General features: G+C 36.4%; 1 protein-coding gene across 4 annotated transcripts in view; it reads left to right on the top strand.

Moving 5' to 3' along the window:
• Positions 1-26,114, top strand: part of CDH7 (cadherin 7) — a 128,199-nt gene that overhangs the window by 42,427 nt on the left and 59,658 nt on the right. For 3 of the 4 annotated variants that reach the window (XM_019729337.2, XM_074339864.1, XM_074339865.1), the window contains exons 3-6: positions 9,925-10,219; positions 14,103-14,222; positions 21,129-21,296; positions 24,018-24,205. In XM_019729337.2, coding sequence (XP_019584896.1) covers positions 9,925-10,219; positions 14,103-14,222; positions 21,129-21,296; positions 24,018-24,205 — 771 coding nt within the window. Of the gene's footprint in view, positions 1-9,924; positions 10,220-14,102; positions 14,223-21,128; positions 21,297-24,017; positions 24,206-26,114 lie in introns of those variants that run through there. The other variant, XM_074339866.1, reaches the window with a different exon arrangement.

Below are 26,114 nucleotides of genomic sequence, written 5' to 3'. Positions count from 1 at the left end.
ATTCTAAGAGCAATTGTGGATGTGCTGCCAGAAAGCTTCTCTTACTCATCTTGAGTCTCAGTTGGTGGATTAAATGGAGAGCACAGTGCTAGTGTCTGATGCCCATTTGAAAAGAAGGGACAAAGAGTCATACTATGACATACATGTGGCTGTTAAGAAAATCCTCAGAGAACTTACTGCATTTTTAGTATGAGACAGAATTTCATCAGTTTAAAAGCCGAAGAGAATTTTGCAAAGATTGGTCTTATGCAGTGGCGTTACTCATCCTCCCTTGCTTGTCGGTTAGCGCTGGGAAGCGGCCACCTCTCTCTAGATGGTGCTAGTGGAATCCTCCTGTTATGCCTGGTCAACCTGTAAAGAAAGACAGAGAGTCCAGGCCAGTCTCTCCCAGGAAAACCAAGGATGCCTCCCCAGAGTCCGCCAGAGGAGAGCGGTTGGAGGATATGTCACCCTTGTGTCAACTAGTTATGGGCTTTGCTCTGTTGTTGCCCATCCCTTCCACCGTATTCTCTTTTATTTCTCCTTTTACTTCCTATAGATTTACTAATTTTGTTACACTTGGTTATGGGAACTTTGTAAATTAAATTTGTTGGGATGACATTGGTTCGTAAAATTATGTGGGTTTCAGGTGTACAATTATATAATCCATCATCTGTATATTGCGTTGTGTGCTCACCACCCAGAGTCATCAGTTCTTCACCCCCTTCCCCTGCTCTACCACCCCTCCCCCCTTACCCTCTAGGAACCACTAAACTGTTGTCCCAGTCTATGAGTTTTTGTCTGTCTTGTTCCTTTGTTGCTTTCCATTTTTTATCCCAGATATGAGTGAAGTCATATGGGTCTCGACTTTTTCTGTCTGACTTATGTCGCTTAGAATGATAATCTTAAGGTCCTTTATCCTTAGGGTATTAAACACTGTGGTCAAGATTGTCAGTAGCTGAAGGCAGGACATTGAAATTGCAGTGGTTGCAGTGGGAGCCAAGATGGCTCAGGGGGACTTTGTTCTCATTTATTTCTAAATAATTTGCTTTAGAGAAGAAAACCGGTCTTGGTTTCTTCTTAGGTTCCCTGAGCCAGAATGTGGCATTTCTTTTTTATACCTACTATACAGAGGGTGCCAAAAAAAATGCACACATATTAAGAGATGTTATCTATGAATTACTTTTAGAAGTTGAATTACAGTAGCAATGTGTAGTATGATGTGTGCTCAAAAGATGGCGTTAATCAAATGAATGCTGGCGTCATTCATTGTATTACAATTTTAATAGTTTTATTTTCCTTTCTTAAAATGTGTATGCATTTTTTGTGCACCCTCTGTATTTTAGGTGAGACAGTTCCTTAGCCCACGGAGGGTCCTGTCATGTGAAATGGGTTCTTGTTTCCATTTAGGAGGCTTTTGTGTTTTTTTGAGTTCATGCCAGACATTTTTTGAGGCATGTTTTTAAAATGTGTACCTTTCCAGCAAGTGGTTGCCTACTCTCTGCAGACATGCTTGTTTTCTCTTTTTTTTTTAATCTAGTTGGTAAAGCTTTTTTCCCCTTCTGTCTTTCAAAATGGTATCAGTAAAGTGGAAGCACATGTCCCTCAGCTTCTCCTCTAGTCTTTTCTTCTTTTAGGCCAGTGGTTCTTATGGTGGGTCTATAATGGCATGACCTGGAGAGCTTTTAAAATAGTAATAACAATAATAATAATTAAAAAGCCTGGGACATAGACACATACTCTGTTTGAAGTAGTCTGTAGCAGGTCAGGGCATCATCCCACTTGAGTGAACACAGGACACTCGCCCTGCGCATGGAAAATACAGTGGAGAGGACATTTTGTGAGGAGAAATACATACAGATTTGGCCCCTGAGCTCACTGAGTTAAGGCCATTTTACTTCTTTCTCTTCCCAAAAGAAAAACACCACAGTGAATCCCCCTCATTCTTGTGACTGTTTCATTCACGGTGTGAAGATTCTCGTATTACAGCATTTGGGAGCCTCGGAAAAAATAAGAGTACAGCAGGTGTAGACTGAAGGAAACAAGCAGCACTCTGCCCGGGGTTATGTCTTTTATGAAGTTTGCCACCCTGCGGCTTCTTCCTCAGCCGCTGCTGCTTTTGATGTACAGGTACACATCTCACCGATTTTGTGAATGTGCCGTTCCCCTCCTGTGCCTCTGCAGGAGATATCCTGGCATGCAAGAGGACAGATGTATGCAGAGAGCCAAGCTCTGCCACTCATGACTTCCTGCGCCAGCTACCCCGGTGTATGTTGTAGGTCAAATCCACAGGAAACAGACTCTGAGACACGGATTTGCCCATAGGGAGGTTATTGGAGTGCCTTCTTGGAATCAACACTTGTGAGGGAGGGAGCGAGGAAGGGAGGGAGGATTGGGCGGGTAGGAGCTGGACTACAGTGCAGTTGCATCCTAGACTTTGGCCAACCTCTGGAGAGCTCTGGAGCTGGGATGGCTTTTTAGCATTGTTCTAAATTAGGGAAGGAAGAGGTACTTGGAAGCCCTCCATCAGCTAGTTGCTGGATGTGGGATGGCAAAGTGGATCTCTCTACCCGTTTTGCCATTTGGCAAGTGTTGTCATTTTCTCACCCACATGTAGACTCCAAACTTTTATTTCCATGGTTGTAACTATTAACTATTTCTGTTTCTGAATGGGCAAGGCAAGGCAAGGCAATGCAGAAGACTTCGGGAACTGTTTTGCAAACACGTTAGGCTGTTGCCCTCTGCACCATTTTCCTGAGCTTCTTCTCTACAGTGCCACACAGAAAACATCTGTGCCAGTCATAAGGATGGCCTCTGCAGATTGTCCCAGGCCTCCGGGGGGGGGGGGGGGGCAGTGACTTCCAGTTCCCCTTCAAGTTAGGGCAGGAAAAGAGTTTTAGACTAATTGATGCCTACATGCTCTCAAAACAGTTTTCCTATAGGGCTTGTCACTGACCTGGGGCTTCTCAACTGATGTGTGCTGAACGGCCAAGCTTTTGTTGTTGTTGTTTATTCACAAGCTTACTTGTTTTTAGGAATACAGCACATACTCTGTTGTGACCTCCTCATGGTTTTATAACTACGTAAAATAATGAAGTACTTTGATTAAGAAAAAATCCAATGCCTAGTTTTTCATTATTATTAATGGGTTCGACACACATATTAAATTCTTCTGCAAAATGAGTATGAAAGCCCTTCCTCTCAATTTCCATCTTATCTGGACCTGGAGAGATGGTACCCAGTTTTCGGACCATTCTTTGAGTAGCACTGCTCTAGCCTGTGGCGACATACATTTTTCTGCTCAACCTCTAACCTCTATTTAAAAAGCAAGATTAAAAGTTGCAAGCTTACCCTTTACGAGGGATTTGCTTTTTAACTGCCTCTGGTTCAATCCTTGGAGTTAAAACGAGTGAGATACTACACAGGACCCCCGAACTAGAGAGCATAAAGTACGCACAGTGCCGTTAGCCCACATGGCATTTTTATCAGGAAGGAAGACTTTGACTCAAGACTGCTTAAGTTGTTTGAAAGTTTGGGAGGTGGCCTGGGGACAGCTACTGGAGAGGGGAGGAGATGAGTGCTGTGGGGTTTTCTTTAGAGAGGTGCATGCAGCTGTGTGGAACCGGGAATGCTTTCCTGAGTTGTCATCACTGGCTCCCTGATGGAGCCTCTTAATGGGGTGAGTGTAGCCAGCCATAGGCACAGATGTAGAACCTTTTCTAACAAAAGCACGTTTCCCCCCAAGGAATGCAGGTAATTCCATTGTACCACTATACGTGCCCTTGTACAAATGGGTACACATTTACATTTTACAAAATACTTCCAATGCATGACTTCCTTTTATCCCCGCTTCAGTGATCAAGGCCAGGTGTACATTTACAGATGCTGATCTGTACCAGATGGGTAAACTGGGACTTCCGGGCAAAAAGAGACAGGACCATAAGGAACAGAGTAGAGATTCCATAGCCGTACTTCTGGTTCCTTTGCATTGACCTAACAGTTGTACCACTCTGCTACTAAGTAAATGAACTAAGACCCCACAATTAATGTTTATCGCCACTGAATTAATGCGAACTTTTTCTGAGAATAAAACCAATCTGAGTAGTCCCTCTTTCTTTTTATTCATTGTTAGTTTTTGTGTTTTTTTTTTTAAAGATAAGTGATTTTCTTGGCAATTTGAACCTTACCTAAGCACTTCCCGATTTGTTTTTCCTATATTACTCTATGCATAATAATTAATACCTATACTTCTTAAACCATGCATCTCCATCAAAGAGGCTTTGTAAGTAAATTGTGTTCCATTACCCTGGACCACAATGATAATTATAAATTAGGAATACTTCAACCAGAAAAAAATGACTCATACCCTTGTTTTCATGTGTAATATTTCTTCAATAGCTTGATAATTACATGGTATCTGGTAGCATGTGAGAAATATCTCTTGAAAAGCATAATGAGAAAAGAAAACTTGCATGTAATATATATACTCAGTTTTATGTCTGCCGATTATTGTTTAAATCTTCCCTTCATACTTGTGATTTTAACCTTATAGAAGTTTAGTCAGAATAAACTGCAGTTCTGACAATCTGTAATATATTTTTAAACTTTAAAAATTGGGTATCTATAATAAGTAAACCCACAGTAGAAAATTCACCTTAGCAATCCTTTGCTAATATTCAGTATAAATTATTCTCAGATTTGTTAACATGCTGCTCAAAGCAGCTTATGCATATTTTTTACTCAGACATCATTACTCCATTTTTGTACACAGATGTAGTAGCAGTATAATCTTTTATGTATATAATAATGCATTTGGCATTTTTCTTATTTAAATGTTCATTACAAGGAAAAATTGAATGTAAAACTATAACTGTTACCGTCTTCATACATAGGTCAGTGTGGATCACAGAAGCTTTTTGCTTAGCTTTGTTTTTTTAGCATCAAAGTTTTCATGATAAACATTATCTCTTTCCCAATAGTTTCATCTTATGTCTAGATTTGTTCTTTTTTGTGTCATAAAAATGTAGTGTTTTCAAGGCAAAAACATTAAAAAGTACAATCATCATGTTATAGTCATCTTTGAGTCACATTCTACTGTATCATCTCCAGTGGTTGCCACAAGTGTTCGCACAATTTCAAGTGTAGATGTTTTGGTCTCTATTTTATAGATGAGGAGACCAGGAGTCAGAGAGTGAAAACCAGATCATCACTAAGATCACCTAACAAGGAGAGTTTAAGATGTTTATGGACAGAAGAAAAGTTGATCAATATATTTAATTGATTGTTTTAACCTTAGTCTTTGCTAAATTGAAGAATAGTCTCCATTTTCAGAATTTTTATTTTTTTAAGCAGATTGTTTGAAAGTACTAGACCAGATAGTTTGATATCAGGCACTAGTTAAATACAGGTAAGAAAATTGTCAGAAATGCAGTGCATTGATTTGTTTTTGGTTTTGGACTTTGCAATCTTAAAGAAAAAAGGGGGATAAAATATTAATCAAATACATGGAGATTCTGCCGTGCAAGCACATCCAAGGGTCTGTAAAACCCTCCTGGAGCATGTGTGCATGTGAGTGTGAGTTTGTGTTTGTGTTTCTCCGTCCCCATGTGTACTACTGTGTAAGACCTAGGGAGACAGAGAAGAAGAAGAAAGCATGTCTGCTCCCATGGGTTCTGTCTCCTGGGGAGCAGAAGCGTGTAAATACCTAGATACTACAACGTAATGTGCCAAGCTTTACTGTGGGCATACAAAACATGGTATCTGCTCCATCTAGGCAGTTCGAGGCTTAGGGAGAACAAACCGGAGGAGATAGAGGATGTTTTGTTTTGTTTGTTTTCTTTTTGCCTAATGCTGTTAAAACTTCAAAGGATAGAAACTGAAATAAAACAAGCATGACTGTTTTACAAAGTGGATTATACACTGCTAAATTAAATTCAATAATCTGTTTACTAAGAATGTGGGCTACTGTGATAAAAAGAACCAGTTCTGAAGGAGTTTATACATTCAAGAAGGGGTTGGATATGAAAACAATGAAATCAGATTTTCAATATAAAACAGAATTAAATGCATTCTGTCATAGAAATTCAAACACCATGCCAAGGAAGAAAGCAGAAGGATTGTTAAGGCTTCAGTAAAAGGGAACTTGCGTTGAGCCATGTTGGGTGTTGATTGGTGGGCAGGATGATGACGGATGTGTTTTGGAAAGAATGGACATGCTTGCTGTATTCAGGCAGTGGCGGGCAGTCCACCTCTGGAGCACGGAGTGTACTCTGAGATGTGGGAAAGAGAGGCCGGGGAGATAGCATACGGCCACTTGGCGCCCCATGCTTAGAATCCGGGGTTAAATCCATCGACCATGGGAAGCAATTACATATATTTGATGAGGGGTGTGATATAATCCAATGTACATTTTAGGGAGATAATTTCTGACAAGCATTATGACAGCCTAGATGATGTGAGTTATTAAAGGTGGAGAAAAACTGGAGAGTTTTATAATAGCCCAAGGGAAAGATTTTAAGATTCCAAATGAGGATTATTGTTCAGACAGACTGAAAAGGAAAGGTTGGTTGGTATGTTAGAGATAATGGGTGAGTAGTCGATCAAGCAGGGGAGGATGGAGCCACAATGCATTATTAAACAGGTTATATTTTAGGGTACCTATAAAATGTGCTTTGTTCTCCTGGCCTGCGCAGATTATGGAGAGTCCAGCACAGTTTGATATTTCTTCCATTCCTACCACACGCAGTGCTGGCATACTGGCGTATAGGATTCACGTAATGATTCTGTCTCCTTTGTTCCTTCACCTTATGAGCTAGACTCAGCTAAGGGGTCTGTGTTTCTCAGTGTGCTCCCTTGCAGTAATAACAATGATGCTGCTGATTTAAATGTTTACTTCGGAGTCACAACAAATATTTTGAAAAGGGTTTAGGAACCCAGAGTTTTGCCTAGTGATTAATGAATTGAGATTTGTTGTTGCTGCTGTTTAGATGCATCACAAGATATTTACAAGGATATTTGCCAGTGAAATAGACATAACATCGTGAGTTTCCTCTGCCCCAAATAGAGCGCAAATATTTATTCTTGATTGTGTTTTTCAATTATTGTTTATTGGTTCATTTACCATGTTGTGGGACCTCAGAATTTTATTTTATTTTTTGCCCCAGCTGGAGGTTTTCACTATGGAGAGTAGAAGTTCTCCATTCTATAATAGTCATTCACAAAGATTGTGTGTGCATACGTGTCTGTGTGTGAACAGGCCTACACAGACACACGTGTCAACTTACGAGTACCATTCAGTAGTTCTCCACTTGCAGTGTTTACTGAGCATACTTTTTCAGAACAGAAGAAAAGTTTCACTAACAGCATGGGTTTCACTCCACCTAGTAATACTATTGGTATAGTGCACATAGTCTCACAGATTACGTGTCTGAATGTGTCTGACAATCATGTATCCATCACAATAGTTTGAAGTTGGGCATCCACTTTTAACTGCAGATGCTTATACTAACCCTTGCAAGGACGCTGAGCTTAGACTCAGCGATTTTCTGCTTGTGAATTTGGGTAGTGATTACAAGTCTAGCGATGGGCTGAGCTGGGAGAAAAGTGTCAGTGATGGGAGGATAGTAAAATTCAAGGGCTCCTGAAACAGATTGTGTGTGTGTGTGTGTGTGTGTGTGTGTGTGTGTGTGTGTGTGTGTTGGGATTTAGAAGAGAAGGAATCTGATCCTACATAACTGCTGATGCCATGAAAACAGAATCAGTTGATAGGAATTAGTTCAACGAATCATAAGGGCTATTTGTATACATGGGAGTCCCTAATGAGATTTAGAGATACAGCAAACCTCTGATTAAAGATGACCTGTGTATTACTTATGTATTTCTGTGGTCATCACATTTCAACATTTCACACCAGTGTCAGCAATAGCGTGCAGACACTTCTAAGCCATAGAGGCACAGGTAAGGGTAAGGCGGGCTTAGGAGAGTGGCTGTGAGACGTGTATAAGGGAGGGGTTTGAGGGTTAGTGGCTTGAAAACAACTGTTTTCATCCATAGTCTGCCTTTGTCTCAGGACTCAAGCTTTTTGAGCTGTTGAGGGTGGTAGAGTTCACTGCTGTTATGTAATTACCCTCTGGTAAGTCCTAAAATCTGTTGATAGAAACCACTAGGGGCACTGAATTTCTTTAAGATTTGGGGAGTGATCAGGTGGGGGTGGGTTGCATGTACCCGTCTTCCCCTGAGTTCTGCATGGCAGGTTTTGATGTTCGCACCTCATAGGACAGCAGCTCCTCTCCCAAAGGGAGGGTTGCATTGTAGGGAGTGGAGATGAGACTTTCCACTCACCTCTGGCTTTCATAATCCTGGTGTAGCCACAGAGAGCTGACTGTGTGGCCTCAGACACAGAACTTAGCCTTTCTCTGCCTCAGTCTCCTCATCTGTTAATAGGGATAGTAAAGTGTGAGCCTGGGATGTGTTCCTGTGTAGAGAACATTAAGAATGTTGCCTGGCATATAGGAAGCACTCAGAAATTCAAACCATGATAATTCTCTGCTTTCTTCATCTTAAATTAGAAAGAGATACGTATGTACTAGTTCCTCTGAGAAGGACTTAATAAGTTAAGTAATTCACTGTATTTCGAGAATGCACCTTCTCCCCGTGCTGGGAAACATGTAGCTCATCCATGCACTAGGTAATTCCTCACTGAACAGATCTAAACTATAACTTGTGCTCGAAATTCAGTTTTTTTATTATTTAGTCCTGACTAAAAACTACAGAAACTAAGGGATAAATCAGGTATGTAAGTATCCTGAGGCAGGGTATGAACACAGCTGTTCCAGTGCGGTGGAAGCATCACTTACAGAAATCTGGTGCAAAAACACGCTGTCCTCCCCGGCTCCCACCGAAGGATGGCGACAAATTGGGCACACACTTTCTGAAGCAGTTTCCCTATTTTATATTTTTAGCCCCTTGTCTTTTAAAGAATGCAAACGTAATTCTGTAGGGCAGTGAAAAGCCCTGTCGTTTGGTAAATTGGGCTTTTGCATTAAAATTAATCGCAGTCCAGAATGATGGCCGTTCCAGGGGATGAAAGATTGTTGAAATGACAGATTGAGTCCTGTATTTCTCAGGTGATGAAGTTCAGGAAAATGTGTAATTATTTCTGAGTTTCCTAAGGTTCCTCTGTTCAACATAATGTTCTGACATACAGAAGGGACAGTTCCAGATATGAAATGCAAATCAATACCGCTGCCCCCGCTGCTAGTGTCCGGGTTAATCATGCAAATTGAATACAGTTCTTGGTATTTCGAGAAAGGTTTTCGTTGAAGTCTCAGGCACATATTAGTTTAAAATTCCTACTTCAGAGAGCAGTGTAATTTTTTCCAGCTTCACATTTTAAAATATAGGACAGGATTTGGAGACCAATTTCGTGATGGACATCCATCCATACTAGATAATTATGAAAACGAGTGAGAGTGGGTGCGTGAGGGAAGGGTATCCTTACGAATGTGATGATTTCTAAGCACATTACATACTACGTTAGATCTAAATTTGCAGATATTCTATAGCAAGGCCCTTTGCTTGGGGTAAGAGCAAATCAACCATTTATATGTGCTTACTGAATGTCTGCTGTGCTCAAAGAAGACAGCCCAAACTGGCAAGGGCAGACCAAATCAAATATAACACCACAACAAGTTCCTAACTTTGGGAATGATTTAAAATACCTTTGGAGATGAGACTGTTTACAGGAAGAAATGAAATTGTCTTGCTCACCAGTGCAAGCTGACACATTCTAATAGACTTTCTGCTGTGCGCACTAAGCTGCAGCTTATCTTCCCAAGAACAATACAATTTTGCGCACTGCTGCGTGACCTAAGAATTATTTTGATGTATCTCCATATCACTGACCCTCTTGTAAGTTAATCTCATCTCACATGAATTTTTCACCAGCTTCACTCTGATGTTGATAAAGGAGATGGTTCCATCAAATACATCTTGTCAGGCGAAGGGGCAAGTTCCATTTTCATTATTGATGAGAACACGGGGGATATTCATGCCACCAAGAGGCTGGATCGTGAGGAACAGGCCTACTACACGCTCCGAGCCCAGGCGCTGGACAGGCTCACCAACAAGCCCGTAGAGCCCGAGTCTGAGTTTGTCATCAAGATCCAGGACATCAACGACAATGAACCCAAATTCCTGGACGGCCCGTACACCGCCGGGGTTCCTGAAATGTCTCCTGTGGGTAAGTCAGGAACACGCTGCTTTTGCGGTGTCTGATTTTGGGGGGTGTGCATTAAAAATGTAATCATCGTATGTCCTGGAAAAAAGAAAAGAATCACATAGAATTTGTGTAGCAATTGCCAGTTAGGCCGAGGGGAATGTTGGAGTTGTGTCAGTAACCAGTAACCAAATCCTATTCTTCAACACGTTCTTTTATTGTATGGAACAGTAGGAAAGACTTCCTTTCACACAGCTCTCTCATTGTTTTCAGGAAATTACTTAGGTCTTGCCTTCCATTTTCAGTTTCATTTTTAAAAGCGATTCAAGTGATACTTAAGAAGTTCAGGAAAAAAATCCTTCCCAACACAGACCTGTGATCTTTTACTTCTCTTGGTCCTGATAGTAAGATGATGATGATTCTGTGCACATCTCTGTGGCCAGGTCATCGGTGTCTTAGCCAGCCCAGCATTTGGATCCACTGGGCTTCTTGTTGTAGAGCATTCTTGAAGCCACAAATGTTCATCCACATGCTACCACTAACCTTCTTGCAATTTCTCCAGAAACATAAATGCATGAATCTTTATATCGAATTTATAATAATGGAAAAGTGATCCTCAGTTTGAGATATATAAAAAAGAAGGATGAGGGTTGTTTTGATCAAGGGTCCTTGGACATTGTCCCACTATTAAAAAAATAGAAAGTAAAGCACTTCTAATGTATACTTTGTATTAAACTATATTATACTCTTAAATCCCGTGTATTCAGGTGCCTTTGGAGTAGTTTTCAGCCAGAATGTAATTTAAATATAGATGTTCTAATAAAACAATAAAATATTATGGGGCTGGAATAGAGACCAGTTGATTTATGTTTTTTGCCTGTTGCTTTTAGTATTGAAAGAAGACGTTTATTTAAAATAATAATGGAACTTGTATTTTAACGTGTAAAACTTTTATCCAGTGTGATTTGTTTTACTTGAAATAAAGGCCACTTCATTCATTCCAACATTCAGTCAACACATCTGCTATGTTGGGGAGTGGCCTCACAAAGATGTGTGTTGTGCGTGCCCTTTAGGGAGAGGGGTCAGGATTTAGTGACCCTAGATTTCTGTACCTACCAGGTGGGAGAGGGAGAATGATGTAGGGCACCGTGGCTCTTTCTGCTACAGAGATCCAAATGGAAAGTGAGCCAGAGGAATCATTGCTTGTGGTCAGGAGAAAATCAACACCTCACACTGGTTCACTTCTTTGTAAACATCTCTTGGACCAAAGAGGCTGTGGGCACTTTTGTCTGTAACACCCACAACTTCAGAGTGCTCCTTGCTTTTGTTGCTTTATCACAGTAACAAACACAACAACCATGATGGTAGCAACAACCGGATTTTGGAGGTTTTGGGGAGGACAGAAGGCACATTGTTCCTCCTGAAAGTAGGGGTGTTTAGAAAAACAGGACATTTTGAGGAGCCATTGAGCCATTCAGTTCAACTCACCATTCTCACGGGCATGGGCACTCTCCATGGGCTTGCTAAGTTTTCCTTTCCGACCTAGAATGGAGCAGTGCAAATCGGGTTAAGGCGATCTTCTTCTTTTAGGGGTCAAATGATGCCCTGCAGCTCTGGTTTCAGTGACACCATCCTGGTATCAAACAGCATGATTGTTATGCACACAAGTTCAGTTATTTTATTGATTTGAATCTTTCCAACGGGTTCAGATATTTTAGAAAATGATTTTCAAACGTCTTCAAGATTTACTTGACACCAATTGAGATTGCTGGGTTAATATCAACATTTGAACTAAGAACAATAAAGGTCTACATAAAATATGTTACATGGATTCTTAGTGAGCCATAGTTTATCAAAGTATTGAATTCTAACCAAACTAGTTATAATAACCACTAAATAGTATGGTATATACAACACAAGCTTTCACTGCTGGGCTGTTTTTTTTCTTTTTTACTTTTTTTATTAGCTTTTGGTGTACAAAGCAACATCATAGTTAGACATTTACATCCCTCACAAAGTGATAACCCCTTCCCCCAAGCTACTACCCCTCTGACGTCGTACATGACTGTTACAATTTCATTGACTATCTTCCTTATGCTATGCTCCACCTCTCTTGACTATATATATATATATTCTTGTAGTTGACGTACAATGTTATTCTACTTCAGCTTCAGTTGTACAGAGCATTGGTCATGCATCTACACAGTCTGTGAAGTGATCCCCTTGAGAAGTATGACAAAATATTCTGAGCCTTTAAATACAATTCACTTACTCTACAGAGATTGCTTTCCTAAAAGTGAGTCTTTTTTTCATTACATGCTTACTAAGATTTAAAACACTCATAAGCCCTTAGGATTGCGTATCCATTGCCAGAAGAGCATAGATAAGCATGGGAAATTTTAAATTATTTGAGGACATATGTGTAGGCACAGTAAATTAATCCACACTTCAGAAAAACAGATAGTATTCACAACCAAATTTTCATCATTTTGTTTGTTTAAAGTTTTCAAATGAAGTAGGAAATCAGTACTTAAGCCTATGACCAGAATGGATATTGCTTTAAAGATGGTGCATTATAGATAATATAGAGAACATCTATGACATTGATTCTAAAATTCTTAAATCAAAATCTAATTCTTAAAATAATTTTCAAATATCCATCATTCATCACTTGGTCCTACCAGGTATCCACAAGGCACAATCATCACCTAAGTCTGTTAAAAAAACAAAACAAAAAAAACCAAAAAAAAAACAACAACAACAACAAAAACTCAAAAAACAAAAAAAAACATAACAGCAAAATATCTTCAGGATTAAAAAAAAAATGGTGCCATATATATTACTTCATAATTTCCACTCAAATATAAAACAAATGGGATTGGTAAAGGAAATCAGTGTGGAGAAGAGAATAGATTTATAACAAAATTGACATTAATGACTATTTTCGGCATTTAGAGATCTATATGGGACTATATTAAAAGTCATAGTAAAAAATGCAATATTCTCAAGAAATTATTAGAGCCAAACTTGAATCTTAGAAGAATACATTAAAGAGGGAACTTTTCCCATCCCCATCAAATAAGACATAAATTATAAAATAGCATGTGCTTAACAATATAAACTTAGCAAATGTGAGTATATAATATTTTAATGATTATATTCTAAATGGAAATAAGAAAGAACTGCACAATAAATACTTTCCATAGGGAATAAGTGAATATGTGATAAAATGAACTATATGACTTTCTATCATATGAAATGTAGTAAAACAACTAACTATTGAATTATCAAAATTGTCATGCTTTTCCTCTTTTGGGGGTTGGGTTTAAATTTTTATTTCATGCTTTTGCTTTAAACAATCAGTGGAAACAAATAAAAAATAAATAAAACTATTTGAAGAGGTAGGGTAGCTAACTAATATCCAGTGAACAGGATTAATCCAGTATTCTTTTTCTAATGAAGTTTCAGTTTCTGTCTGGCTCTACTTAGCTACAATAGTAAGATTCCCTCAATGATTTGGGTGTCAGGATGCTATTATTTCTCACGCTGCCTTCTAGATAGTAATTGAGACATACAGAGATTATTCTTGATAAAAACTTATCACCTGACCCTAATGGATCAGATGCCGATAATTTGAGTCCCATCCAATTCTGAGTATATCCAAGTCCAACGTGCATCATCAATCCTATATTTTGCCACCCTCTTTTCATACCCCTTAAATATTTCTGAGGACTTAATTAACACTTATTACCTTTTTGGTTTTGTGTTGTTGTGTGTGTGTGCATGTATATTACATTTTCATGGGCCTTGAAGCAAAAATGCAAAATTAAAACCAGCCTTTTGTGAGTTCTTATGTTTTGTGGCATTTGGAAGTTTTTAATTCATTGGTTTTTGGGTTGGCCTGTAGGGACCTCCGTGGTACAAGTGACAGCAACGGATGCTGATGACCCTACTTACGGCAACAGCGCCCGAGTGGTCTACAGCATTCTGCAAGGGCAGCCATACTTCTCGGTGGAGCCCAAGACAGGTAAACACTGAATGTGATGCTCCTTGTAAAGCCATTATTTCTGTGTTGGCATATTAGTTATTCATTATTTTTACTTAATGCAGTTGGCACTGATACCATTTTTATGGTACTTCTCTCAATATGTGTATTATGGTAAGAAGTAGCATATTATTTACAGAGGCAATAGCACCTTATAAGAATATTTTATTATATTCATCGGTATTCCTACCTATAAAACATTTTATATTCAAACCATTTCCACTGCTCTCTCTTGACTGTATTAAGGAAATGTTGATTATTCACCTTTAAGTTTTATTTTTGGTTTCTTTTCTTTAATGAATTCACATAGGACTTATACACAATCAAATTTAGTTCTCAAGCAGAAATCTCCGTGCCCTGCAGTAGAATAAGTAGTAGGTTCAGCTTCTCCTTCCAGGGGCTGGTTTTCTTAGGGAAATTAGTTTAAACATAACAAACAGGATGATAAACTGCTAAATCAAAAATGAAATTAAATGACTATTCTTTTAATTTTAGGAGGAAAAAAAATGAGTTGTAAGACTGCCTGGATAGAATATGTAGTTGTTTGGCTCGATGTTGTATTTTGCTTTGAAGCTGAAATAGTTTACATTAAGCAAGAGTGTAATTTGGAGCACTGTTATCTTGGTTATCAGATGATATTTTATTGATTCTGTGTGTCTTGCTCTGTGGGTGGGAAAGAGTGAGCAGGTGTGAAGATCGGTGGGTGGGTGCCATGGATTTTCTTCATCACCGTGAACATCCAAAATTTCTCTATAATTTAATAATTTTGTCTTTATCATGGAGAATTCTTCTTCAAGTAGCCATGTTTGTGATTTTGAATATTTAATAGTATCTATGATTCTAAATGAATATTTTAATGCAGTTTATTCTGTTTTTCATATTTAAAAAACAAATGGCAATATTAATTCGTTCTCAAATCCCTGTGGGGGATAAATATTTTAAATGTCTTTTGAGAATGGCAGCTGTAATCATGCATGAACAGAGAAGTAAATTTAATCCTAGCTCATCATTCATTAGACTGTTCGTAGAGACTACATTGCATATTCTACACCAGTATTGTGGTCGAGTTTGGAAGCTACCTGAAAAGTCTAGTAGAGAAGAAATAGTTCTGATTAAGCAAGTATTGAAGGAGAAGTAAATGAAAGTATTCGATCTGTGATATGAATCCTGTGAATGCAGGTGTGTGTGTGAGGTTGATTTGATGATAGATCTGGGGAACCTAAATTCAGACACCTACCCAATTCCCTGATATATCTACTCTTCACAGCCTCAAAAGACATTGACAAATGTCTAACAATTTGCTCACAAATGATATACTCCTGTGTTGTATAACCTGTCTAAAAATAACCTGCACTAATTCTGAAGGTTAAATATTTTGCTATTAATGACTGTCTTGTGATTTTAGCTTCGTTGTAAGATAAATTTCCAGAAGCCCTGTGTACGTAAGACCTACTTGATTAATTAACAGGGCAATGAACTATTGCATAGGATCATATCATTAGTCCTTCAAACTTAATTTAATTTCAGATTCTCAAGGATCGTGTATTACAAGGGATGGATAAAGTTTAATTTTGTGTTGTTTAGAGTTTTTAGTGCTGTAATCATTGGAACTTCTCTTTCTATAGTCATTAGTGCAGAGATATTCTGGGGGTTTCTGTCCTCTCTGCTAATTCATAATGTGGAGAATGCACTTTAAAAAAAAAAAGTATTTTTCTAACAAAAATGGAAAATTTTCGGACCTTAAGGGCATGAAGAGCTATAAATTAAATTTGAGTTAGGCTACTGTACTTGGTGTCAGTATGATTCTTATCTATGTGAGAAGTAACTGTTTTCTTCATCCCATTATTTTCTTCACCTCTAAAGCTAAGGATTTTTGAGAAGAAAGTAAAACTTTTGACATACACACAAAAAAATGCTGAAAATAAGCTAAATCAAGGCCCAGGAAATCACTGTGTACATTTCTATACATTTGTTTAGCTTTTAATTTCTTTTAATAAAGAGAATAAGATGAAATTTACTCTTCTTATTAAGAAGGATGATACTAATAATAACTATTACTGTTTATTAATCTCTTACCATTACCCTAGCATGGCTGAAGGCTCCAAGCCCATAGTCTGTCTGTAGCACTTACAGGCCAAATGGCCAGAGGGTTACAATGTTTTCTACCTTAATTTGTCCATCCACGAAACAAGAACGTGAGTCGCTGTAAAAACCAATGTTGATAATTCAAGAAGAAAATGGAAGGGCACTATAAACAAGGTGATGCACTGTTAAAAGGACTGCAAAGATTCCTATCACCTACATTCCCAGTGTCCCCCAATTTATTGAGAGACTGAGGATTATTGTAATGCGTTCATCTATTCTGTAAACCTGCACACAAATAGATCTCGTATTTTTATCTATTTCATATGTGACTGGACTGGCTACATAATGTGCAGTTCAAAATGAAAATGCAGCCTTCTTGTTCTAACATTAGTAGGATTGCAAGAAGTCATCAGCATAGCAAGAAACCAAGCATGGGGCCAGCGTCACTGCACCAGTCACGAGGCCATGAAGCTGGCCCTGGGAAATGGCTTGAGTGTTAAATATCCCTTGTCATTTGAGGTTCTTTCATAAACATTGAGGCGCGACTACATGGTGCTTGCATTATCTATTGCATGTTTATTTGTTACCTCATAACCTTATGTAAGTAATATATTAGCTTGATACGAAAGTAATTGTGGTTTAAAAGGTTAAAAATAATTGCAAAAACTGCAATTACTTTTGCACCAACCTAACAAAACTCTCTTTGCAAACACGCCCTCCACACTTGTGACATTCGGTGGCACAGCTCATGGTGTGGAGGACCTCACTCCTGTCGGGGTTTGCTGAGGATGTCCCCTCACAGATTACAGGACTCTCTTCCTCAGAAGCTTTATTTGATGCCAGCTCTGGAATTCTTTGATGTTCTAGGAGCTTCCATCTACTATTGTTTGCTCTTCTCTGTCTTTTTATGGTTCTGTTATATGCTTGACTTACAGGTAGAGAAACCGAATAATACAAGGCATAGACAGAAAATTTCGAAAGAAATGCAAATTATTGGAAGTGATGCACTTTGTAACTCTAATGTATATTGAACCTGCACAGCATGAATACACCCAGCCCTGTGTTACCTGGGTCATATGATTGCTTAGATTCCTGAGACTAATCCAGAGCTTGAGTTAACAGAATGCAGGCTCCAATGATTGCTTGGTTTCCTACACTGTGTTGCTACACATATAAATTCCCAGGAAGATTCTAGGGTAACAGAATATGCTAAAAAAAAAAAAAAAAAAAAAAAAAAAAAAAAAAAAGATCAATGGCTGGTGGGGCATTAGAACATCATCTCAAAATTTATTTCCAGACTAAAAACCAGGCAGTTGTTGAATAATAACAGTGATAAATTTATGTTTCATATGTACAATACTTGTTTGTGAACACGGATTATAAATAAATGGAAAGTTCTGGGGTACTGGGTCAGATGAAAAATTATTGTTCAGAAAGGCTAAAATCCAAGCCAGTCTCTTTTCTAAAGAGCTACAGGATATATTCCTCTCATCATAAGTAGTTTAAAATTATTGATTATTGAAATTAAATATTGCTATCTTCCATAAAATTTCACAGAACTGTAGGGATCCAACAAGACAAGACTGGCCTTACCACTTCATTGCCACCCTGTTAATGTCTGTGTCTACATAATACAAAGCAAAATATAAATCAAATCCAACGTATGCCTTTCTTTTCCAAATATAGACAGTTTATACTTGAGAGCGAAGAGCTAGCAAAAGTCATAGAACTAGAAATCTATTATTTTTGAATGTCCTTATTTAAATTCAGTTCTCTCCCAATTATTTTATTCTTGTCAAAACTACGTTTAATATTTGAGGTATTTAGAAATTACCTTTGCCATCTGCATTACTTTGCAAACTTTGTCATGATTTTTGCTTTGAAAAGTGTTATTTATAGGATCACTTGTAAAGAGACAATTAGAGGTGTGAAAAATAAATCAGTAACTTTGACTGTCAGACTTCTCGCCCAATAATTCTATATTCCCTTGAAAAAAATAATGACAATAAACAAATCCATGAGAGGATGAGGCTGCAGTGTTTTCTTTGCTGATAGTTGAGAGGCTGTGGACCTCTCTCCATCATAATAAATGTGAAAGAATAAAAACTCAGATGTATTGACATTAGAAGGAAAATGAGAAATGAATAGAAATAAAAAATTACAATTGAATGAATAGGACATTTTTTAAAAACATTAATATTTTGTCATCTAGATGAAATACTCTTCTTGGTCAGACATTTATGATAGTCGATGCTCAATTTATCAAAAAAGTATTACAAATAAATAAAAAATGATTAACATCTGGAAAAGAAGAAGGAAAAAGAAAAAGGTGGACATATATGTCCCAGAACTCTTAGACAAAGACTGTTTATGCTTGGTCATGGGTGTTAACTTAGGTCAGCACTCGTTGTGTTATAATTGACAGAAGTATTGAAAAACAAACATGAAATAGTCATAGAATCATTATGGCTCTAGGAATATTTATATATCAAACAATTGTCAACAGAGTCAAATGGGTGTATGCTATGTTTCTTTTGATTTTCATAGTGATATTTCAAAAATTATAAGCGGTGTGTTGATAACCAAAAGAATTCAGTGTAGGAGTTAAAATGACCCTGCATTAACTGTGACTTTAGCAAGTGTCCAATACAGTAAATGTATTAGAATAAGTGATTGTTAAAACAAACACAGTCAGAATTGTGCACCTGAAGTCTATATAATTTTACTAACAATTGTCACCCCAATAAATTTAATAAAAAAAGAAAACAAACAAACAAACAAACACAGTCTGCTCAAAGAAATATAATTTAAACACTGAAAATGTTGATGTGTTATTGTTGGTGTGTGTGTTTGTGTGTATTTGATACCTAGTCCTCAGCTCTAAACAAACATATGGTTACTTAAGATTGTAGGAACCTATAATGCATTTTGGAATCTTAGGAACCAATAATAGTTTAAATTATTTTTAAACTACTGAAAAGCTTTTCTCATCTGTTTCCCATCCATAGAACAGTTATAGAACGATAGAATATTGTGAAGTATAGGGCAGGACTAGTATAGTATAACCCAGGCTAATAACTTATACGTAGAGCTGAAATATATAACACACACAGACCATTATGTGTCCATTGAAGAATCAGCCTTTAAACAATTTAAATTTAAAATTAAATTTAAAATGGTAAATTTGGAAAATATGAAATCATTTTTATGCTGAACATGAGGGAAAAAAGAATGTTTACCCCAATTTGCATATAATTATTTTCTTCCCAAATAATCATCCTCTATCAGTTTTGCCCCTGAAAAGTCCGTGAGATCAGAGTGCCTCTTCCTCAGTAAATCCTGACTTCCCCCTAAATGTTAGACTATCTTTAATAAAATAGATTAGACATTTTTCAAACTACGACAATAAACAAAAGGGACCTAGGTACATAGGTCAGGCATCGACTTTGTTGGAAAAGATGAAAGTGCAAGAAATAATTAAATAGGACCCAGACTCCTTACATTAAATTAGTAAATATGGTCTCATACTGCTAGTTTCAATGTCTATATAAATCAATATTAAATTAATACATTTTCTTAATGTTATCTAGGTGTACATATACTAAGTATATTATGTATGTATATTACTTTGTATATTTACATATGATATAGGTAAACTAAAATCCATCCCATAATTAGATGTTATTGCATAATATGCTTACATATACCCTGCTTCCCCGAAAATAAGACCTCACCAGACATTCAGCTCTAACGCATCTTTTGCAGCAAAAATTAATATAAGATGCGGTCTTATGTAACACCCGGTATTATATTATATGATATGATATGATATGATATGATATGATATGATATGATATGATATGATATTATATTATTATAGTATAGTATACCTGGTCTTATAAGACCAGGTCTTATATCAATTTTTGCTCCAAAGGATGCGTTAGAGATGATTGTCTGCCTAGGTCTTAATTTGGGGGAAACACAGTAATTAACTTAGATAGTTATTAATATAAAATAATTAATTCACTGCAACAATGGTTATTGAGTTAAGTTTCTCCATCAAGCAACATGAAATTCTGAGATCAATTTTTGTCATACATCTCAATTCTTAACAGCTTTCAATATTAAATGCAATTGATTGGAAACGAACAACATTAAAACACACCAATATTTTTGTACTACTTGATTTGTTCATTTGTACTACCACAGTGATTCTCAACTTTAGTACTTTACCTCTGACTTTTAGGTTCAACATTCAACCAGCATCATAACCACAGTTTGAATTGGTGTTTGCTTATTAAACATACACACCTCTCATTCTTTCCTTTCTAGAGCATTTAAATTATTTTGTTAAAAGACATAGTAGGGACCATAGCTGAAGGGCTTATGGTGATTTGACATCACTGGGAATTCAGTTTCTGGAGAGGAGGGTTAAAGAGGAAAAGGAGAGCTTCATTGTCATATGCTTGTAGTGGTTACTACCCATTATTCTAGATAAGGAGCTCATTTTATTTATTTATAAGTTGGTATGCCTGAACCACGTTTCCATAAAAACTAAAGACAGTTTTCTCTATCCAATATTAAGAAGTCCTGCCCTTCTGCAGTTCAGCATTTTCTGTGTTTAGTAATATTGTATATCAGTATCATATTCCTTTGGTCTTTCCTATGCATGAAAATTATTAAAAATAAACAAAACAACAAAAGGCAACATCTCAAGAGCAACTTGCTGCCTATGTCAGTGATCTTCACTAGTACGAGTTCAGTGGATCATGATGCCTTTTACTGGGATTTGAAATTTTACAGGAGTCATCAAGACCGCCCTCCCAAACATGGATAGAGAGGCTAAAGACCAGTATTTGCTTGTTATTCAGGCAAAGGATATGGTTGGTCAAAACGGAGGACTCTCAGGGACCACATCAGTCACCGTGACCCTAACGGATGTCAATGATAACCCACCTCGCTTTCCACGAAGTAAGTAGCCATTTAGTTCAGTGTCACCAGTGCACTAGCTTTCTTTGCCAGTCTATAAAAATGTCTTTAAAATGGCATTTCTCCAGATTCTTCTCAAACATATTTATTGTACCCCATTCTCCCACAATTTTGTTCTATCAGGGGTATGATTTTAATTCAGAAATATAGAATAATAAAGCTACTGAAAATAAATAGAAACAATCATATCTTTGTATTATTTCTATCTTACATATAATATAGTTCTTTCATTCACATTATTTGAATACTCAACAATTATTACATTTCGTTATATGTTAATCTTTTTATTCTAAGACATTTTTTTTTAACATTCTGTAAGTTACATGGTTGTTGCTGATTAGTAATATAACAATATGGCTTTATCTCTGAAGATCAAAATAGAAGTATACTGAATTTCTCATTTTTTATTCAAAACCCTTTTTAACCATTTTATGTATAATGAACATTCGTTTAGCAATTCTACCACATCTTTCTTGAGCAAACATTAAGTGTTTCAAAAGAAATCAATCTAAAAAACCTGAAAACTACATGCCCTCAACTTCATTTCTTTGACAAAAGTGACTTTTGACTAGGGTTTCTGGGAGGAATTCCCGCCCGTTCTTAGGAATTATTTTCGCTTTCCCGTTCTTGAATCCTAAGATATAAACTGTTTTCTGTTCTCCATGATGAACCATTTCCACAAAGTGACGGTCAATACTACCAACCACCTGGGTTCAAGGAGCCGATTTTCCCAATTTCCTGACCAGGATCCAGGAACGGGAAAGCAAAAAAAATCATGAAAACGGGTGTGAATTCCTGCCCGGAAACCCTACTTTAGACTTAATCAAAAACAGGAGAATAAAATTCTGTAGATAAAGAAGTCCTGATTGTAAAAAAGAATTTGATCTTACTGTCTTTTAATTGACTTTTTGCTTTTTTGTAAGTGTACATAGTACTGCTTTAGCATGCTCACAAATGTAAGGAAATTGTACAAACTACATACAGTATCTCTAAAATGTTTGTTTGATAGAAATGGGGAGCTAAGCTCTCTTACGAACAGATCTTAGAAGCAAATAATGTCAAAGAAGGAAGCTTTCTCTGTAGGTATGAATGTCACTGGGTTTTCTTCAAATATTGCTTCTTTAGATATTTCTTTTTATTTTACATATTTTAGTATTTATGTTATTATACAACAGATATTTCAATATCTCCTGGCCAAAAAAACAAAAAAAACAAAAAACAAAAAACAAATTCCCTGAGTTTAACATTTAAAAAAAAAAAAAAAAATGAAGCTGAAGTTGATTTTGCTCTTGAGGGTTTATAACGAGGGAGGAGGGGATTGTAGCATTAAAAAAAAATACAAACAATAATGTAATTATGTTGTGCTCATAGTAAAATTAACTGTTCCTCTTTTCTTTGAGTTTTCCATGATAAGAATTGATACTTAGTATTTTTGTGGGTTTAGTTGTCATGATTTGATAAGATAGAATACAGCTTTTATAGCCTATTAGATCCTCTGGTACTTATTCAAGTGAGGCAAGCCAAGGGGCTGTCATTCGGTTTTTCATTTTTGCTGGGATTTTCTCTATCATTTGGTTACTATTCTAACCTTGAACATTTAAGATTCTACTTAGGGCCGTTCTGAATATGTGAAAAAGGTCACTCAAAAATTTTAAGTATATATTGTATTCATTTTTAAAAAATCAGTAACTTCTCACAAAATTTAGAAACTTGAAAACAGCAACAATTCTCAGTCTAAAATGTTATCCCTTCAAATAGATACATTTTCCTTTCTGTATTCCTCTCCAAGAGAATCTTTCTCTCTTTATAATAAAGTGAACGCTCACCAAATTTAACAACCACAAGGAAATGGAATAGGGTGGAGGAAGCAGGAGAAAGTCGATGATTGGAGAAAAATGGTGAGGGAGCATAATGTATTAAGGACTTCCGTAGTTTTGAGGGGGATGGTTCATGTACTTCATTTATTTTTTTAGTTGAGGGATGTTGAAGACAAATTTGTACAAAAGAGTTGTTTTTTTTTGTTGTTGTTGTTGTTGTTTTTTAAGTTATTCTTCCCTTTTTTCTTCTCTTTCCTCCTACTTAGATAATAATGCCTCTGCTCTTGTACCTCTGTGCCCCACATCAGTCCTACCTATAACCCACACAAGTAATTGTCACCCTTGGTAAATTTATGAACTAAAATAAGACTAATATCGTCTTTTAAAAACTTCCTTGTCCTGTTTTCTGAAACTTTCAAAGTCAAAGAAACTATTATGTACATTCCGGCATTAAGCAATCAGAACTATTTAGGCTTATAATCACTGATTGACGTCTAAGCTATACTATTTTTTATTTGTAATATTTATATAAATTATATTTTAATTATTTATATTTAGTGATTATATATTATATGTATAGTTATATTAAATTTATTCTTGTATTTAAAGTAGCATATTTCTCTAGAAATACAGGAATGAAAATTCTTCCCTTGCCTTTCCTCAGGCCATCTGTTTCTGCTGTCACATACAGATTATTATCTAATCATCCCCATGAAATAACTTGAAGCTCTATGAAACTTGGCATATGCCTCATATTGCCTTAGCATCTTCTTTACAAAAAAAAAATAAAAACAAATTAAGCATAAGTGATGCAAAATAGCTGAATAGTTGCATTATTCTTAGCTTGGTGCAAAGTTTTGTTCATTTTTTGTTTTGAATTTTACAGGATCTTACCAATATAACGTCCCAGAATCATTGCCAATGGCCTCTGTTGTGGCCAGAATTAAAGCTGTCGATGCAGATATAGGAGCTAATGCTGAAATGGAATACAAAATTGTGGATGGTGATGGATTAGGGGTTTTCAAGATTTCTGTTGACAGAGACACACAGGAAGGAATCATTACTATACAGAAGGTAATATTTATTTTTATTTTTATTTTCTTTGACGATAATATCACAGAGATGACTCTGTTGAGAAGCCATGTCTGCTTTGATGGAAGAATGAATTAGACAAACTGAATAGCCATATATGGAATCATCGTTATTTTACTTTTAGGAAACAAAGCTGTGCTTTTCTCTTTGGGTGTCAGAAGCTTAGGGAATCCTGAATGATTTGTGTAATCACACCTTATTGATTCTGTTCTCTGAGTAAACCCACCACACTTACCTATAGTTGTATAACATTAAGGCACATTGGGAAATGTGCTGTTTTTAGTGACGTACTTGGAGAGATAATTATCCTTCTTTGTTGACTTTTCCAGTAATGAAACCCTAAAATCAACCAAAAGCTTTTATAAGCAAACTAGACAAGCACTCTACATACAAGAAAATAATCAAACTAAACTGGAAATAGAAACCAAAATGCTGAAAACTTGCTACATTACCAATTTTTCTTTTTTAAGATTTATACTAATTGAAGTGCTTGAAAAATTCATACAGAGGATGGAAAGTTGTGAAGCCTATCAGAATTCCTTCTGTGTAAGTGCGAAGGAGATAGAAAATCGTTCTCATCCAAACTAAAGACTGTTTGCCATGTTGTGTTTCAATTAGTTCCCAACACTGATTCGATGTGGGGGGAATGGAGCATTTCACTCCCACTCCTCTGGATAGACATGATCTTTGACACGTGTTAAATTTGAAAAAGTATCAAAAGGAATTATTCCAGAATATATTCTTATTTCAAATTTTTGAAACTTCAAAAATTAAAATATTTATGAAAATCCCTACCTCCAAAATGCTGGGATTTTATGCCAGTCTGACTATCCCGGTATATAACTCTGTAATTAACTCTCCTCAATAATTAACATACATAAATAAAAAGTTCTCTTTCAGTTGTTATAGGAAAACATATGTTTGATTTCAGGCCAATGGGCAAAACATTTCTGCAATTATTTCCAGTGGACAGCTGCTGTTTAGCTCAGCTGGTGACAATCTGTGTAAAAAAGCTACAATAACTATGATTGGCCAACTGTTGGTAAAATATTTTGTTTTGTTGTCTAAAATAAAAGGAACACAATACAGTATACTGCTACTCAAATTTTTCAGAGACTCATATGAAATCAATCTGTTCATATTCAGAATTTTTAAATATATATGGAAAGTATATAGACACAGACAATAATTTAGTGGTTGCCAGAGGGTAAGGGGTGCGGGGGGTGGGGGGTGGGAGATGAGGGTAAGGGGGATCGAATATATGGTGATGGAAGGAGAACTGACTCTGGGTGAGGAACACACAATGGGATTTATAGATGATGTAATACAGAATTGTACACCTGAAATCTATGTAATTTTACTAACAATTGTCACCCCAATAAATTTAATAAAATAAAATTGAAAAAAAAAAAAAAAGAAAGTATTGTTGAAGAGCACCTACATATATTTCATATATTATAATGAGGTACCATAAATAGTAAACACATATGTAGGTATGTATATATGTATACATATAAATAATATGAGATATTTAATTCAATATTAGAAAAAATATTGTCAATTCCTTAATATTATATGTAGTTGTTTTATAGAATTACTTGTTTAAAAGAAAGCTATAAAAAAACTGGATAAAAATACATTTAATCTCAAAGCATAAAACTCATGAAAAAATTATGAGGTGAAAATTAATTGCAATTTACAATAATATAAAGATAACATAAATAATTGTCATTACTGTTATAGGTAATGTGCAGTATCTGTTAGGCTTTATTTTGAGTAATATAAGGGCTTTATCTTACTTGATTTTCTCAACAATCTCATCAAGATATTATTAGTGCAGCAAAAATATGAAAATATTATAAAATGTTCAACAAAAGAGGAAAAGGTTAAG

This window comes from Rhinolophus sinicus, linkage group LG09 (genome assembly GCF_036562045.2).
Source record: "Rhinolophus sinicus isolate RSC01 linkage group LG09, ASM3656204v1, whole genome shotgun sequence".
NCBI lineage: Eukaryota > Metazoa > Chordata > Mammalia > Chiroptera > Rhinolophidae > Rhinolophus > Rhinolophus sinicus.
Note: the sequence above shows the minus strand (reverse complement) of the source record. Positions and strands in the feature narration are given on the sequence as shown.